Source organism: Bubalus kerabau, chromosome 5 (assembly GCF_029407905.1).
Source record: "Bubalus kerabau isolate K-KA32 ecotype Philippines breed swamp buffalo chromosome 5, PCC_UOA_SB_1v2, whole genome shotgun sequence".
Classification (NCBI taxonomy): domain Eukaryota; kingdom Metazoa; phylum Chordata; class Mammalia; order Artiodactyla; family Bovidae; genus Bubalus; species Bubalus kerabau.
This window is the reverse complement of record NC_073628.1, coordinates 96,077,256-96,092,138: the sequence shown is the minus strand read 5'-3', so window position 1 is coordinate 96,092,138 and position 14,883 is coordinate 96,077,256. Positions and strand designations below refer to the sequence as shown.

The following is a 14,883-nucleotide window of genomic DNA, read 5'->3' as shown; positions in this document are numbered from 1 at the left end:
CATACAACAACATTGCTGAATCTTGTTAAAACTTAATGCAAAAAAAAACCAAAAACCCAGACACAAAAACTAAATACATCCTGTATCATTCTATTTATGCTGTTCAAAAACAGACACAGCTAATTTATAATGCTGACTATCAGAAATTGGTTGCTTGAATGATGGCGGAGGATATTGATTGGAAAGGGATATGAGGGGACTTCCTGGGATGAGAGAAATGTTCTGTAATTGGTTTGGGGTGATGCTTATAGGGGTGTGTATAATTGTCAGAATTCATCAAACTGAACATGTAAAATCCATATGTTTTACTGTGATTTGATTATGCCTTAGTAAATGTGTTTGGATTGAAAATTGCAAATATCTTACTAAATTATTGAACCATTTGAATGTTATCCTGTCTCAGACTCATCTAAGGAGAAAAAAATTCAAGCTCTTCATTCAAGCTGATGATTTTTACACCATTTTGTCATCACAGGTTTTGTGTGGCCATAAAGAAGGAGAATTACCCAGATTACATGCCCTCCAATATATTTTCTGACAGTGCAAAACAGATTTTCAGACAGCCTGGGCATACCATATACCTCCTGCCAACAGTGGTCATCTGCAACTTGCTCCCTTGTGAACTTGATTTTTATGTTAAAGGAATGCCCATTAATGGGACACTGAAACCTGGCAAGGAGGTGGCTCTCCACACAGCTGATACCTCCCAGAACATTGAACTGGGTAAGGGTTTAGTTAAATAATTATTTGTAATTATTCTGTGAAAGTGTCAGTGGATATCTTATGACTATTTGGCATACATTTTGGGGAAATCATAGCACATATAATACTGCAGTAAGTTGGCTCAGGGACTTCCCTGGTGGTCCAGTGGTTAAGACTTCATGTTCCAGTGCAGGGGGTGTGAGTTTGATCCCTGGTTGAAGAGTTAAGATCCCACGTGCTTCCAGACCAAAAATCCAAAACATAAAACAGGAAAATATTGTAACAAATTCAATAAAGACTTTAAACAATGATCCACATCAAAAGGAAAAAAATGCGCCAGCTCAGAGGATTTATGCAGTTAAAAAAGGAAAACTTCTAACACAGAAAATCATTGAAACAAAAAAACTGAACAAAACTAAAAGATCTCAGGGCAAGCACTCAACATCGCCTTTTTTCTTGTGTTGCTCACTTGATGTGTGACTAAAGGAAGTCATTTGGTCTTTTCAAACCATGCTTTTTACCAGCTGTAGAATGAACAAAATCTTATATCTCGCCTCTTTCAGGAAAGGGGAAAATGTTTGCCAAGCACTCTCGGTACCCCAGACAGTATGTCAAATACTTTGACACACATGTTCTCGTGTAATCCTTACAGCAGTAGTTATGAGTCCCATTTTACTGATGAAGACATTGAGGTTTGGAGTAGTTAATACATCAAGTCATTTTCAGTTGTAGGGATGAATGAAGTGAATAGAGTCACTATGATAATCTGTAGCTCTTGTAGCAAGAGGGTCCTTCCGGATTTGGGACAGAAAGAATGTTTCTTTAAGGCTGCTGTAGACATGTTGAAATAATAAGGATGTAGATATTTACCTTTTTTACAGTTTTGTAAGTGATTTCATTCTGTCATCTCATTTGATCTTCACAACAATGGATGTCTCAGGCAGAGAGACAGCTGTGGCCCCCATTTTACTGATGAGGAACCTGAAACTCATTGAACTTCAGCAGTGTGTCCCACAGGGAAAAGCTTACATTTTTGAATACGTAAATCCTTGAGCTTAATCTCGAAAAGAAAAAATACTGCAACCCTACTTGTCTGTTTTAAAAAAAAATAGGTCTTTGCTCTGATATTTAAATGTTTCTTCAACAAATGTTTACTGAGCCCCTGTATAGAATGGAAATGCCCTCCCACCCTCCATCACTGTGTGCTCGTTGAACACTCCTTGTCTTCACTCTCATTGTTTACAGGGAGCATCACTTTTAATAAGAAGCTCTTGAAGTAGGTACTGTTGTTATCCCTTTTGGCAGATGGACACAGTGAAGTTAAATAGCTTGTCCCATGTCACACAGCTGTGAGGACAGACTGGGAATTTGAAGCCAGGCAGTGAGGCTGTGGAAAACCTTAACTCTTAGCCTGTACTTGGCGTTTATTGGGTTTCAGACACCCAGCTGAGGGCCTGTATAGTCAACTCTTGAATAACCAGAGCTATGACTGATGACTTTCATTCTTCTAATTATTACACGGTTCAGACTCTCTAGTGTGATTTCTAGACCATATTTATTCTCACCCCAGCTAAAGGGAGATGGCCATTCTAATAAGGTTTCTGCCAGTTGAATACTGTAGTTACTGACTTTTCCAAGAGGAATCAAATTTAGTTTGGCTATGGGCTATTTTGACAAACTATAAAGTGAAACTCAGAAAGACAGTAGTTTTATCTTTCTTTAGGGGTGTCCCTGGAGAATTTTCCACTCTGCAAAGAATTGCTCATTCCACCGGGAACCCAAAACTATATGGTAAGAATGAGGCTCTATGACACCAATCGGCGGCAGCTGAACCTCACCATCCGGATTGTGTGTCGAGCAGAAGGATCTTTGAAGATCTTCATTTCGGCTCCGTATTGGTTGATTAACAAAACTGGTATGTACAGAGGCTGCTCTAGTCGGCCTTTGGAGTCAGTCATGGGAATTCAGATTTATTTGCTCCATGCACTAAATGGAGCCAATGCAAACAGATTACCTCAACAGTGTAAGCTGCTGAACCTTTCCCACTCCATAGAAGTGCTTTAATCACGGTCAAGACTGGCCTTTTGGACAATGACTGAGTCCACTGAATAAATTCAATCATCGCTTTCTTCCCCCTTGATGATATTTTTTCCTTTTATTATTTGCATCTGTCTTGGATACACTGGGTGGGATTGATATAAACATTTCCCCTCCTTCCTAAAGGGCTACCACTGATCTTCAGACAGGACAATGCAAAGACGGATGCTGCAGGCCAGTTCGAAGAACACGAGCTGGCCCGGAGCCTGAGCCCTCTCTTATTCTGCTATGCTGACAAAGAGCAGCCAAACCTGTGAGTACAGTTATTTATGGGAAGGGGAAATAAGCTCCCAGGGAAGGGAAAAATTAGCAAAGGCTATACTATATCCGTGTAAGTAGAAATAGACTGTAGATAACCATCCTGACTTGGCAGGGGGACAGCACCATGACTTAATGGGATTTTTTTCGGATCTAATTTCTGTGTTATTTGATATGGAAAATAAACCATTTGGTTTTGGTGTATAATGAAAGCCAGTTTTATTTTTCATGTATTGAAGTGGTTCTATTCATAACTGCTGATGGTGAGAGACCCACATAGTCTCTTTTCTGCGTGGTTTCTCTCCCCTGGAAGCACTCAGTGCAAGCAGAGGAGCTAGCTTCAGAGGGAAGACAGGTTGGCCTGTTGGTAGAGAGCCTGCACCCCATTAATCCAATCCAGGCCATCTTGTATTAGATTCTGAAATCCATATCTTTCTGTTGAAATAAAGTGTGCCATTTCAAGATCTCAAAGCACTCATTACCTGTTTAAACACACAGGAAAAAGCAACAATTGTGAGGATTAGCGGACATGTCTGTCTTAACGTATGGTAGGGCATTAAGGAAATGACAACCCACTCCAGTGTTCTTGCCTGGGAAACTCCATGGAGGAGCCTGGTGGGCTAAAGTCCAGTGGGTCACAAAGAGTCAGACACGGCTGAGTGACTAAGCACAGGGCATTAATTCACTTTATTTATTTTTTCTTGGATTTGACATTCTGCTTTTTACAGTGGTCTTCTGATATTTAGCCTTAATCCAAAAATATGTAGGTGAATCTGACACTGCTAAAATGCCATACCCCATTATCTATAGAAGGATGCTGCAAACTTAGAGGAAGGCCACTCCAGTAGATATAGATGCATCTATCTACCTAGAGGTTGGGCTGGAGTCAGGAAAGGACTGACCAGGGTGCTGGCCAGTAGGAGACACAAAACAGCTGCTTGACATGGTCAGCAGGCCCAGGCTCACTGTTTCCCTGAATGGATTTTGACAGTTTTAGATCCAGGACTTGAAATTCAAAACATAGTTTTGTCCGTCAAATTCAGTTTCCAAAGCCTTTCCACGTAGATGATCTCATTTGATTCTCCCAACATTTCAGTGGATTAGGCAGCACAGCAAAGGAATGAGGAAACTGAGGAAGATGAGGAGACTGAGGCCCAGGGAGAGTTATCTGCCCAAAGTTACATTGCTTGTTAGTGGCCGAGCTGGAACACACATCTGGGAATTATGTTTCCAGGATCCATGACAGGATGCTGGCCAACTGCATGGTGCTTTGCTCTTATAATAGCACCAGGCCCTTGAATGAATGTACCATTAGCTGCATCTTCTGTACATACTTTTCTCATATGTTCAGGGTATTTCATGAACCCTTGAAACAACGGAGTCAGGAAAGTATCAGTTTGCTTTGAATCTTTGTTTTTTCAGATATTGTAGCATTTTCCTCATGCCTTATGCTCCCAGAATTGATGTTTTCCCCTAAAATGTCTAGTTGTGGAGGTCAGTACATGTCACACGTTGTTGAACTGTGACTACCTCTCAGATTGAGTTTTAACCACTGATTAATTGCCTCTCTGTGTTTGGGAATGATATGAGAATGAGGAAGAGTCAGTGTTAGAGTTCTAATTTTGGCTGACAGCCACAGCAAGGCTTCCTGATTAGAACAGGTAGAAAAGACTTTCTTATGGATGAATGTCTATATACGTCTTTGCTTTTCTGCCCCACAGCTGCACGATGAGAATCGGAAGGGGGATTCACCCTGAAGGCATGCCAGGCTGGTGTCAGGGCTTCTCCCTGGATGGTGGTAGTGGCGTCCGAGCTCTCAGAGTCATCCAGCAAGGAAACCGCCCAGGGCTGATCTATAACATTGGTGGGTTACGTTTTGGGGAGGGGGAGAATTTAAACCATGGGCTGACGACTTCAGGCTTGGAGGGATAAGCTGGCCCTACATTTTGGTCTGTCTGCAAGTGCTGGTTTTCTCATTTGCCATTGGGTCAGGTAATCCATTTTCTGAGTGCTAGATTGATATCATCACAGACCTATTCTCCTAGGGATCCAAGGAGCTACCTAAACACTGCCCCTTTGAGGTCTGAGGCTGTTCAGTTTCAGACTCACCTGTGTCAGGAAAGTATCAGTTTGGCTTGAATCCTTATTTTTCATGGAAATAATAGGAACACTTAGAATGCTTTTCATCCTCCATTTCCCACGCGTTCATTGAAACCTTCAAACCCTAAGAGGGTAAGAAGCATTGTTCTCCTTGAAATTGAAGCTGAGGGGATAAGTGACTTGTCCAGGTATAAAGGGGAAGTCTGGGTTGGAATTAGGATTATGACTGAGGTGTCCACATTTGAGGCAAAAAATATAAAATGCACTTGGTGGTTATGATAATTAGAAATCCCTAAGCTAGCTTAGAGGGCTTCCCAGGTGACTCAGTGGTAAAGAATCTCTGCAATGCAGGAGACACAGGTTTGATCCCTGGGTTGGGAAGATCCCCTGGAGAAGGAAATGGTAACCCACTCCAGTATTCTTCCCTGGGAAATCTCATGGACAGAGGAGCTTGGCAGGCAATAGTCCATGCGGTCACAAAGAGTTGGTCACAACTGAGTACACACAACTAGTCTAGATTGGTGCTTTAACACTTTACACGCACAAGCTTGCTTAGATTCTAGAGGTGGGGGGCACCAAGGGAAGATGTCCTTATGCCTATGTGCCTCAAAAGATGTCACAAAAGATTAAGACAAACTTGATTTAATTATGTCTCAGATTTGAAGTGTTAGCAGGGCATCCTTCCTTTCCTATATAACTTCTGGGCTCTCAAAGCATTTTTTACTCTTGAATATTGGGAAACCATTGAGCCCTCTGTGGTAATAGAAATGTTCTATTTTGTACTGTCCAGTGTGGAGGCACTAGCCACACATGGCTGCTGAGCACTTGAGAGTACATTACTAAGAAATGTGGTGAGTGTGTGACAAAGAAACTGAATTCTTTGTTTTTTTAATTTTGGTGCATACGAGTGGTCATGTACGACTAGTGGCTACCGTTTTGGACAGTGCTGATGTAGAGAGTCATGTTACAGAAGGAAAAATTGAGATGGTATTACTTAGCTGTTTACCTTGACTCCCATGGAGTCAGTGCTTTGTTTAAGTGTTGGAGGGTTTATTAGTGAAAGACTCTCTTCCAAGTATAGTTTGCTTTTTGTTTTTTTAAAAAATGTGCATGCATTCTCCCTTGACATGGAAGCTGTCTCCTTTAAAGTTGACAAGAAGACTTTTAGTAGAAGAGAGAAACTTTTATCTGATCCTCCAGCTGAGGATCACAATTCTCATGTTTGTTCGCTCCATTCCTTTAGGCAAAGTCCAGTTCATGCTGAGTTTGGCTTTCTGCTGAAGTGTCTGGTCCTTGATAGAGTTTCCAAAGCAAGCCCCTGCAGGTTGGCCAGAAGCCATAGTTGGGACAAATTGAAGGAAACATGGTGGTGCCTGCGCCTTTTCAAGCAGCTGGCGCTAAGGAAGCACACAGAATTCTGGCAGAGAGGCACACTGAGCTGTCCGGTGGAAATATGCAGTGAGTGCACACAAACTTAGATGCTAAGTGCATTCATTAGAACATGGCACTTATGTTTTTAGGGACAAGACTGTGTTTCACATTTCGTTGTTAGACTAAAGAAAGGAAGAGAGAGTTTGAGCTAAGATGAGATTTTATATGAGATCTTGGCATGTATTGAGAGAATTTGTGGAATCTCTTATATGACTATTTTTGAAGAATTGAATAAATAACTAGCTTCCTATCAGGAAAGTTGAAAGCCCAGACACAAGTGGAAAAGCCAGGCAGGGCCTGACCAGGTAACCTTAACATGTACCTCCAATAAGGATGATTTTGTATATTTTGATCTTATCAGCTGTTCATTTGTTAAGGGTTTGTCAGGGCAATCTGAGATAAAAGGGAAACAAAACAAATTTTTTTTAATTGAGTCTTGATGCTATAGACTCTTTCTGTGATACCAAATATACCTCTTATAGGTATATTAGTTGAGATCAGGCATCCGGTCCCATCACTTCATGGCAAATAGATGGGGAAACAATGGAAACAGTGGCTGGCTTTATTTTTTGGGGCTCCAAAATCACTGCAGATGGTGACTGCAGCCATGAAATTACAAGACGCTTACTCCTTCGAAGGAAAGTTGTGACCAACCTAGACAGCATATTAAAAAGCAGAGACATTACTTTGCCAACAAAGGTCTGTCTAGTCAAGGCTATGGTTTCTCCAGTAGTCATGTATGGATGTGAGAGTTGGACTGTAAATAAAGCTGAGCACAGAAGAATTGATTCATTTGAACTGTGGTGTTGGAGAAGACTCTTGAGAGCCCCTTGGACTGCAGGGAGATCCAACCAGTCCATCCTAAAGGAGATCAGTCCTGGGTGTTTATTGGAAGGACTGATGCTGAAGCTGAAACTCCAATACTTTGGCCACCTGATGCAAAGAACTGACTCATTTGAAAAGACCTTGATGCTGGGAAAGATTGAGGGCAGGAGGAGAAGGAGACGACAGAGGATGAGATGACTGGATGGCATCACCAACTCAATGGACATGAGTTTGGGTAAACTCCAGGAGTTGGTGATGGACAGGGAGGTCTAGCGTGCTGCAGTTCATGGGGTCGCAAAGAGTCGGACACAACTGAGCGACTGAACTGAACTGAACTGTTATATGATAAGGTTGATTTCTGACAATTAATGCTTTTCTGTATATCATAGAAAAGTGATGGGGGTATATCTCCCTATCCCAGTATTACTGAACTTTTCTTAGATACAGAGTTTTAGTGTTGAAAATATGTTAGTCACTCAGTCGTGTCTGACTCTTTGTGACCCCATGCACCATTGCCTGCCAAACTCCTCTGTCCATGGAATTCTCCAGGCAATAATACTGTAGTGGGTAGCCATTCCCTTCTCCAGAGGATCTTCCCAACTGTTCCAGTATTACTGAGCATTTCTTAGATACAGAGTTTCGGTGAGTGATTTTTTGTGATTTGCTCAGTTTTTCAGCTATTTTTGAGATTTACATTAAAGAAACACTAGTACAAGTGAATTAGGGAGTTAACAGATCAGAATATTTATAATTGAAAGTATGTTGGGACATCTAATTGTCATATCCTAAGGTCACTTCTCTTTTTATGGTCTCTTGATACTTGTCTTTAGTAGGGTCCTTTGTGTATGTCTCCGAGGCAGGCTCCCTGGGTTTAATCCAGCTGCGCCACCTACTGGCTGTGTCACTTAAGGACAAGTCACTTATCTTTTCCTGCCTTAGTTTCCTCATCTGCAAAAATGAAGGAATGAAAATATCTAACTCACAAGGTTGTTATAAGAATTAAATGTTGAGCCTTTGGTAGAGGGTATAATGTGTACTAAGAGTTCAGTAAATATTATTATTTTTATTATTTTTTACCATAAATATTGTCATTGTATAACCAGAGTTCAACCCAAGGCCTTGAATATAGTTACTTTATTCATTGTCTGAATGAGTGAATGAACTCGTCCATTGAATTTCGGATTTTTAAAAGTTATTATCAGAGTTTTTGAGATAATATGGTGTTATTTCATTTTTCTTTCTTTGGAACTTGGTGTTTTGAGATTTCCTTTTGATTGACCATGACTTTCTTTCCTTGGTATGTTTTTTGTTTGTCTTTTTTCCCCACAGTAACTATTAGGTGCTGAAAACATTTATTTTATGAAGGAATAAATTCAGTAGTATTTAGCATTATATTTGAGCTGGATTCTTGGGCTGACAGAAAATACTAAGAGTCAGTTGAGTTTAGGGCAGTTGCAGAATACAGTTAAGTAATACGCAGATTTTCCTCTATGTTGTAAAAGGGGCATGTTCTTTAGGAAGAAATTTTGTGTCCCGTATGTAAGGAGAAATGTGTCACATAAGCCATGTTAGTCGTCAGCTTCATAAATGTAAACCAAGCTAAACACCTGTTTGTTTTAGTTGCTGTTACAATTGTACACACTTTATGAAGAAGCTGCGAATTATGGGGATATTGATGTTGCCAAGACTTTTTAAGGTCTAAATGGGCATAAAGAATAATACTTTGAAGATAGTTGCTGTTTTCGTTCTATTCTTAGGAGACCTCACAGCCTCTCTGGGTGCTACAATCATTATCTCAGAGAAACTAAGTAATTGTGAAAGCTATTTACTTTTTTTAGACCATAATTTTTTTCTTTCTGATTAATTCATGGAACTGGTTCTTGTTATTCACAGGTATTGATGTCAAGAAAGGCCGAGGCCGATATATTGACACCTGTATGGTCATCTTTGCCCCCCGTTACCTGTTAGATAATAAGTCATCCCACAAGCTTGCATTTGCACAGAGGGAATTTGCCAGGGGACAGGTAAGCAGCTTGCTTTTGAAGAATGATGAGTGCTTATTTAATAGCACAGTGAATTTTAATGTCATTTTAATTTGAATGTCATGTTTAATTTTAATGACTTATCTCCCTGTCAACACTAAGTTTTTTGATGTGAGTAAACGACAGAATGATCTCTGTTCACTTCCAAGGCAAACCATGCAATATCACGGTAATCCAGATCTATGCCCCGACCAGTAATGCTGAAGAAGCTGAAGTTGAATGGTTCTATGAAGACCTACAAGACCTTTTAGAACTAACACCCCAAAAAGATGTCCTTTTCATTATAGGGCACTGGAATGCAAAAGTAGGGAGTCAAGAAACACCTGGAGTAACAGGCAAATTTGGCCTTGGAATACATAATGAAGCAGGGCAAAGGCTCATAGAGTTTTGCCAAGAGAACGAATTGATCATAGCAACACCCTCTTCCAACAGCACAAGAGAAAACTTTACACATGGACATCACCAGATGGTCAACACCAAAATCAGATTGATTGTATTCTTTGCAGCCAAAGATGCAAAAGCTCTATACAGTCAGCAAAAACAAGACCGGGAGCTGACTGTGGCTCAGAACATGAACTCCTGATTGCCAAATTCAGACTTCAATTGAAGAAAGTAGGGAAAACCACTAGACCATTCATGTATGACCTAAATCAAATCCCTCATGATTGTACAGTGGAAGTGAGAAATAGATTTAAGGGACTAGATCTGATAGACAGTGCCTGATGAACTATGGATGGAGATTCCTGACATTGTATGGGAGGCAGTGATGAAGACCATCCCCGAGAAAAAGAAATGCAAAAAATCAAAATGGCTCTCTGAGGAGGCCTTACAAATAGCTGTGAAAAGAAGAGAAGCAAAAAGCAAAGGAGAAAAGGAAAGATATACCCATTTGAATGCAGAGTTCCAAAGAATAGTAAGGAGAGATAAGAAAGCCTTCCTCAATGCAAAAGCCTTCCTCAATGCACTTTCTTTGCAAAAGTGCAAAGAAATAGAAATAGAAGGAAAACAATAGAATAGGAAAGACTAGCGATCTCTTGAAGAAAATTAGAGATACCAAGGGAACATTTCATATAGAGTGGGCTCAATAAAGGACAGAAATGGTATGGACCTAACAGAAGCAGAAGCCGTTAAGAAGTGGCAAGAATACACAGAAGAACTGTACAAAAAAGATCTTCACGACCCATATGATCACAATGGTGTGATCACTCACCTAGAGTCAGACATCCTGGAATGTGAAGTCAAGTGGGCCTTAGGAAGCTTCACTATGAACAAAGCTAGTGGAGGTGATGGAGTTCCAGTTGAGCTATTTCCAATCCTAAAAGATGATGCTGTGAAAGTGCTGCACTCAATATGTCAGCAAATTGGAAAACTCAGCAGTGGCCACGGGACTGGAAAAGGTCGGTTTTCATTCCAATCCCAAAGAAAGGCAATGCCAAAGAATGTTCAAACTACCACACAGCTTCACTCATCTCACACACTAGTAAAGTAATGCTCAAAATTCTCCAAGCCAGGCTTCAGCAATACGTGAACTGTGAATTTCCAGATGTTCAAGCTGGTTTTAGAAAAGGCAGAGGAACCAGAGATCAAATTGCCAACATCCACTGGATCATCGAAAAAGCAAGAGAGTTCCAGAAAAACATCTATTTCTGCTTTATTGACTATGCCAAAGCCTTTGACTTTGTGGATCACAGTAAACTATGGAAAATTCTGAAAGAGATGGGAATACCAGACCACCTGACCTGCCTCTTGAGAAATCTGTATGCAGGTCAGGAAGCAACAGTTAGAACTGGACATGGAACAGCAGACTGGTTCCAAATAGGAAAAGCAGTATGTCAAGGCTGTGTATTGTCACCCTGCTTATTTAACTTCTATGCAGAGTACATCATGAGAAACGCTGGGCTGGAAGAAGCACAAGCTGGAATCAAGATTGCCGGGAGAAATATCAATAACCTCAGATATGCAGATGATACCTTTATGGCAGAAAGTGAAGAATTACTAAAGAGCCTCTTGCTGAAAGTGAAAGAGGAAAGTGAAAAAGTTGGCTTGAAGCACTACATTCAGAAAACAAAGATCATGGCATCTGGTCCCATCACTTCATGGGAAATAGATGGGGAAACAGTGGAAACAGTGTCAGACTTTATTTTTTTGGGCTCCAAAATCATGGCAGATGGTGATTGCAGCCATGAAATTAAAAGATGCTTCCTCCTTGGAAGAAAAGTTATGACCAACCTAGATAGCATATTAAAAAGCAGAGGCATTACTTTGCCAACAAAGGTCCGTCTAATCAAGGCTATGGTTTTTCCAGTAGTCATGTATGGATGTGAGAGTTGGACTGTAAATAAAGGCTAGCGCCGAAGAATTGATGCTTTGAACTGTGGTGTTGGAGAAGACTCTTGAGAGTCCCTTGGACTGCAAGGAGATCCAACCAGTCCATCCTAAAGGAGATCAGTCCTGAGTGTTCATTGGAAGGACTGATGCTGAAGCTGAAACTCCAGTACTTGGGCCACCTGATGCAAAGAACTGACTCATTTGAAAAGACCCTGATGCTGGGAAAGATTGAAGGCTGGAGGAGAAGGGGACAACAGAGGATGAGATGGTTGGATGGCATTACGGACTCAATGGACATGAGTTTGAGTAAACTCTGGGAGTTGATGATGGACAGGGAGGCCTGGTGTGCTGCAATCCATGGGGTTGCAAAGAGTCGGACACGACTGAGCAACTGAACTGAACTGAACCATTTTGGGCCTTTGGTGCCCTAAACAGCTCCTGGTGGAGGGCAAGGCTCAGAATAGACAGATTCTCAGTAAACATTTACATCTTGACTTGACTTTTGACTAAAGCCAGTGATACCGTGTTTTAGGGAACAGCCAATCCTGAAGGTTACATTTCCACGCTTCCTGGTTCCAGTGTGGTGTTCCATTGGCCTCGGAATGACTATGATCAGCTGCTATGTGTCCGACTGATGGATGTTCCCAATTGTATTTGGTCTGGAGGCTTCGAAGTCAACAAAAATAATTCCTTCCATATCAACATGAGGTGAGTGCAGAGACTATATTTAGTCAACAAGTAGTCTTGTTTGAGGTACGGCAATATAAATAGTAAGCTGTAAATACCATATAAATTTCAAATATTTATAAAGTTGTAAATAGCAAGTAGTTACTTTTAGTAAGACTGCTCTTGATGAAATGGGCACATATGTTTCTGACTCAAAGGTCTTAAAACTGCAAAGACTAGGCAGATAGGAATGAACCTTTTGATGGAATGAGCTAAAAGGGGGTGTTGACAATTTTGACCATTGTGCAGTTGCTGTCATCTGAGGTCACACGTCCAGGGAGTAGCACTGAGCTCATGGTCGCCCGCAACTCTTGTCTGCATTCAGATGGCAGCTTTGATGATGTTTTTGTCTATTCTTGCACACTGTACAAGCTATTCTCTCATTAGATGCCATTCCAGTAAATCCCCTAGTCTTCTTTGCCCAACCCAGTGACCCTTAGATCCTTATTAAGAAAAATCAACAAAAGTCAGGGTCAGTTAGCATAAGATGACTCTTTTTTATCATCCAATGCTTTTTTTTAAAATGTATTAAACTTTAAAAAGATTGTAGTAAAATGCACATACCATATGAGAAAGATAGCATAACATAAAGACCCAGACATTATTTCGTGTGACTCAGGTACATAAAGTAAAATTTACTGTCTTAGCCATTTTTAGCTTTACTGGTGTTAGGTACGTTCATGTTGTGCAGTCTCCTAAATTCTTTTCATCTTGCAAAACAGAAACTCTGTACCCACTAAACAAGAACTCCTCATTTTCCCTTTCTTAATCCCTGGCAACTTCTGTTCTCCTTTCTCTATGAATTTGACTACTCTAGGTACCTCAGATAAGTGAAATCATACAATATTTGTCTTTTTGTGACTGGCTTATTTCACTTAGCATAATGTCCTCAATGTCATTCACATTGTAACGTGTGTCAGAACTCTATTTGTGTGTGTGTGTGGCAACATTTAGTTTGTTACTTTTTATTTCTCTCTAGTGCAGTAAAATTGTTTCATTTTTTCTTCAAGTATAGCTGATTTACAATGTGGTGTCAATTTCTGCTATACTGCACAGTAATTCAGTTATATAAACAAGAAATATATGTTCTTTTTCATATTCCTTTCCATTATGGTTTATCACAGGATACTGAATATGGTTCACTGTGCTATACAGTGGGACCATTTTACATTCACCATTTATATTTCACCATTTTACATTCTTGTAAAGAGCACACAAGGATCTAGTTTCTCCACATCTGTACCAACGCTTGTTATTTTTCCTTTTTTGATAGTAGCCATCCTCATGGGTGTGAGGTGGTAGCTCATGGTTTTGATTCTCATTTCCTTAATGATTAGTGATGCTGAGCTTCTTTTCATGTGCTTGTAGGCCATTTGTACATCCTTTTAGACATGTCTGTTCAAGTCCTTTGCCTGTTTTTGAGTTGGATTTTTGTTGTTGAGTTGTAGGAATCCTTTATATATACTGGATACGAACCCCTTATGAGATATATATACATGCATGCATTCTAAGTGTCTGACTCTCTGCAACCCTAGAGTCTGATATAAGAGATATATGATTTACATATATTCTCTCCCACTCATATGTTGTGTTTTTACTCTATTGATTGTATTCTTTGGTGTATAGTTTTTAATTTTGATAGAGTCCAGCTTGCCTATTTTAACTTTGGTTTCCTGTGCTTTTTGTGTTGTGTGGAAGATCATTGCCAAATCCAGTGTCTTGAAGCTTTTCCCCTATGTTTTCTTCTGAGAATTTTATAGTTTTAGCTTTTCTATATAGGTCTTTGATCCCTTTGTATTCATATAAGGTTAAGAGTCCAATAGAGACATCAGTTTGCCAACAAAGGTCCATATAATCAAAGCTATGATTTTTCCAGTAGTCATGTATGGATGTGAGAGTTAGCCCATAAAGAAGGTTGAGCACTGAAGAACTGATGCTTTCAAACTGTGGTGCTAGAGGAGACTCTTGAGAGTCCCTTGGACTGCAAGGAGATCAAACCAGTCAGTCCTAAAGGATCAACCCTGAGTACTTATTGGAAGGACTGTTGCTGAAGCTGAAGTTCCAATACTTTGGCCACCAGATGTGAAGAGCTGATTCACTGGAAAAGATCCTGATGCTGGGAAAAATTGAGGGCAAGAGGAGAAGGGAGTGACAAAGGATCAGATAGTTGGATGGCATCACTGACACAATTGACATGAGTTTGAGCAAACTCAGAGAGATAGTGAAGAACCGAGAAGCCTGGTGTGCTGCAGTTCATGGGGTCACAAAGAGTCAGACAGTCTGACTTAGCGACTGAACAACAAGAGTCCAGCTCTGTTCTTTTGCTTGTGGATATCCAGTTTCCCAATACTATTTGTTGAAAAAATTTTCTTTT

General features: G+C 40.4%; 1 protein-coding gene across 5 annotated transcripts in view; it reads left to right on the top strand.

The window, feature by feature from the left end:
• VPS13D (vacuolar protein sorting 13 homolog D) overlaps positions 1-14,883 on the top strand; it is a 274,396-nt gene that overhangs the window by 113,723 nt on the left and 145,790 nt on the right. For all 5 annotated transcript variants that reach the window (XM_055582270.1, XM_055582274.1, XM_055582272.1 and 2 more), the window contains 6 exons: positions 476-723; positions 2,426-2,617; positions 2,926-3,052; positions 4,779-4,921; positions 9,307-9,437; positions 12,316-12,491. In XM_055582270.1, the coding sequence (XP_055438245.1) occupies positions 476-723; positions 2,426-2,617; positions 2,926-3,052; positions 4,779-4,921; positions 9,307-9,437; positions 12,316-12,491 (1,017 nt within the window). The remainder of the gene's footprint in view (positions 1-475; positions 724-2,425; positions 2,618-2,925; positions 3,053-4,778; positions 4,922-9,306; positions 9,438-12,315; positions 12,492-14,883) is intronic.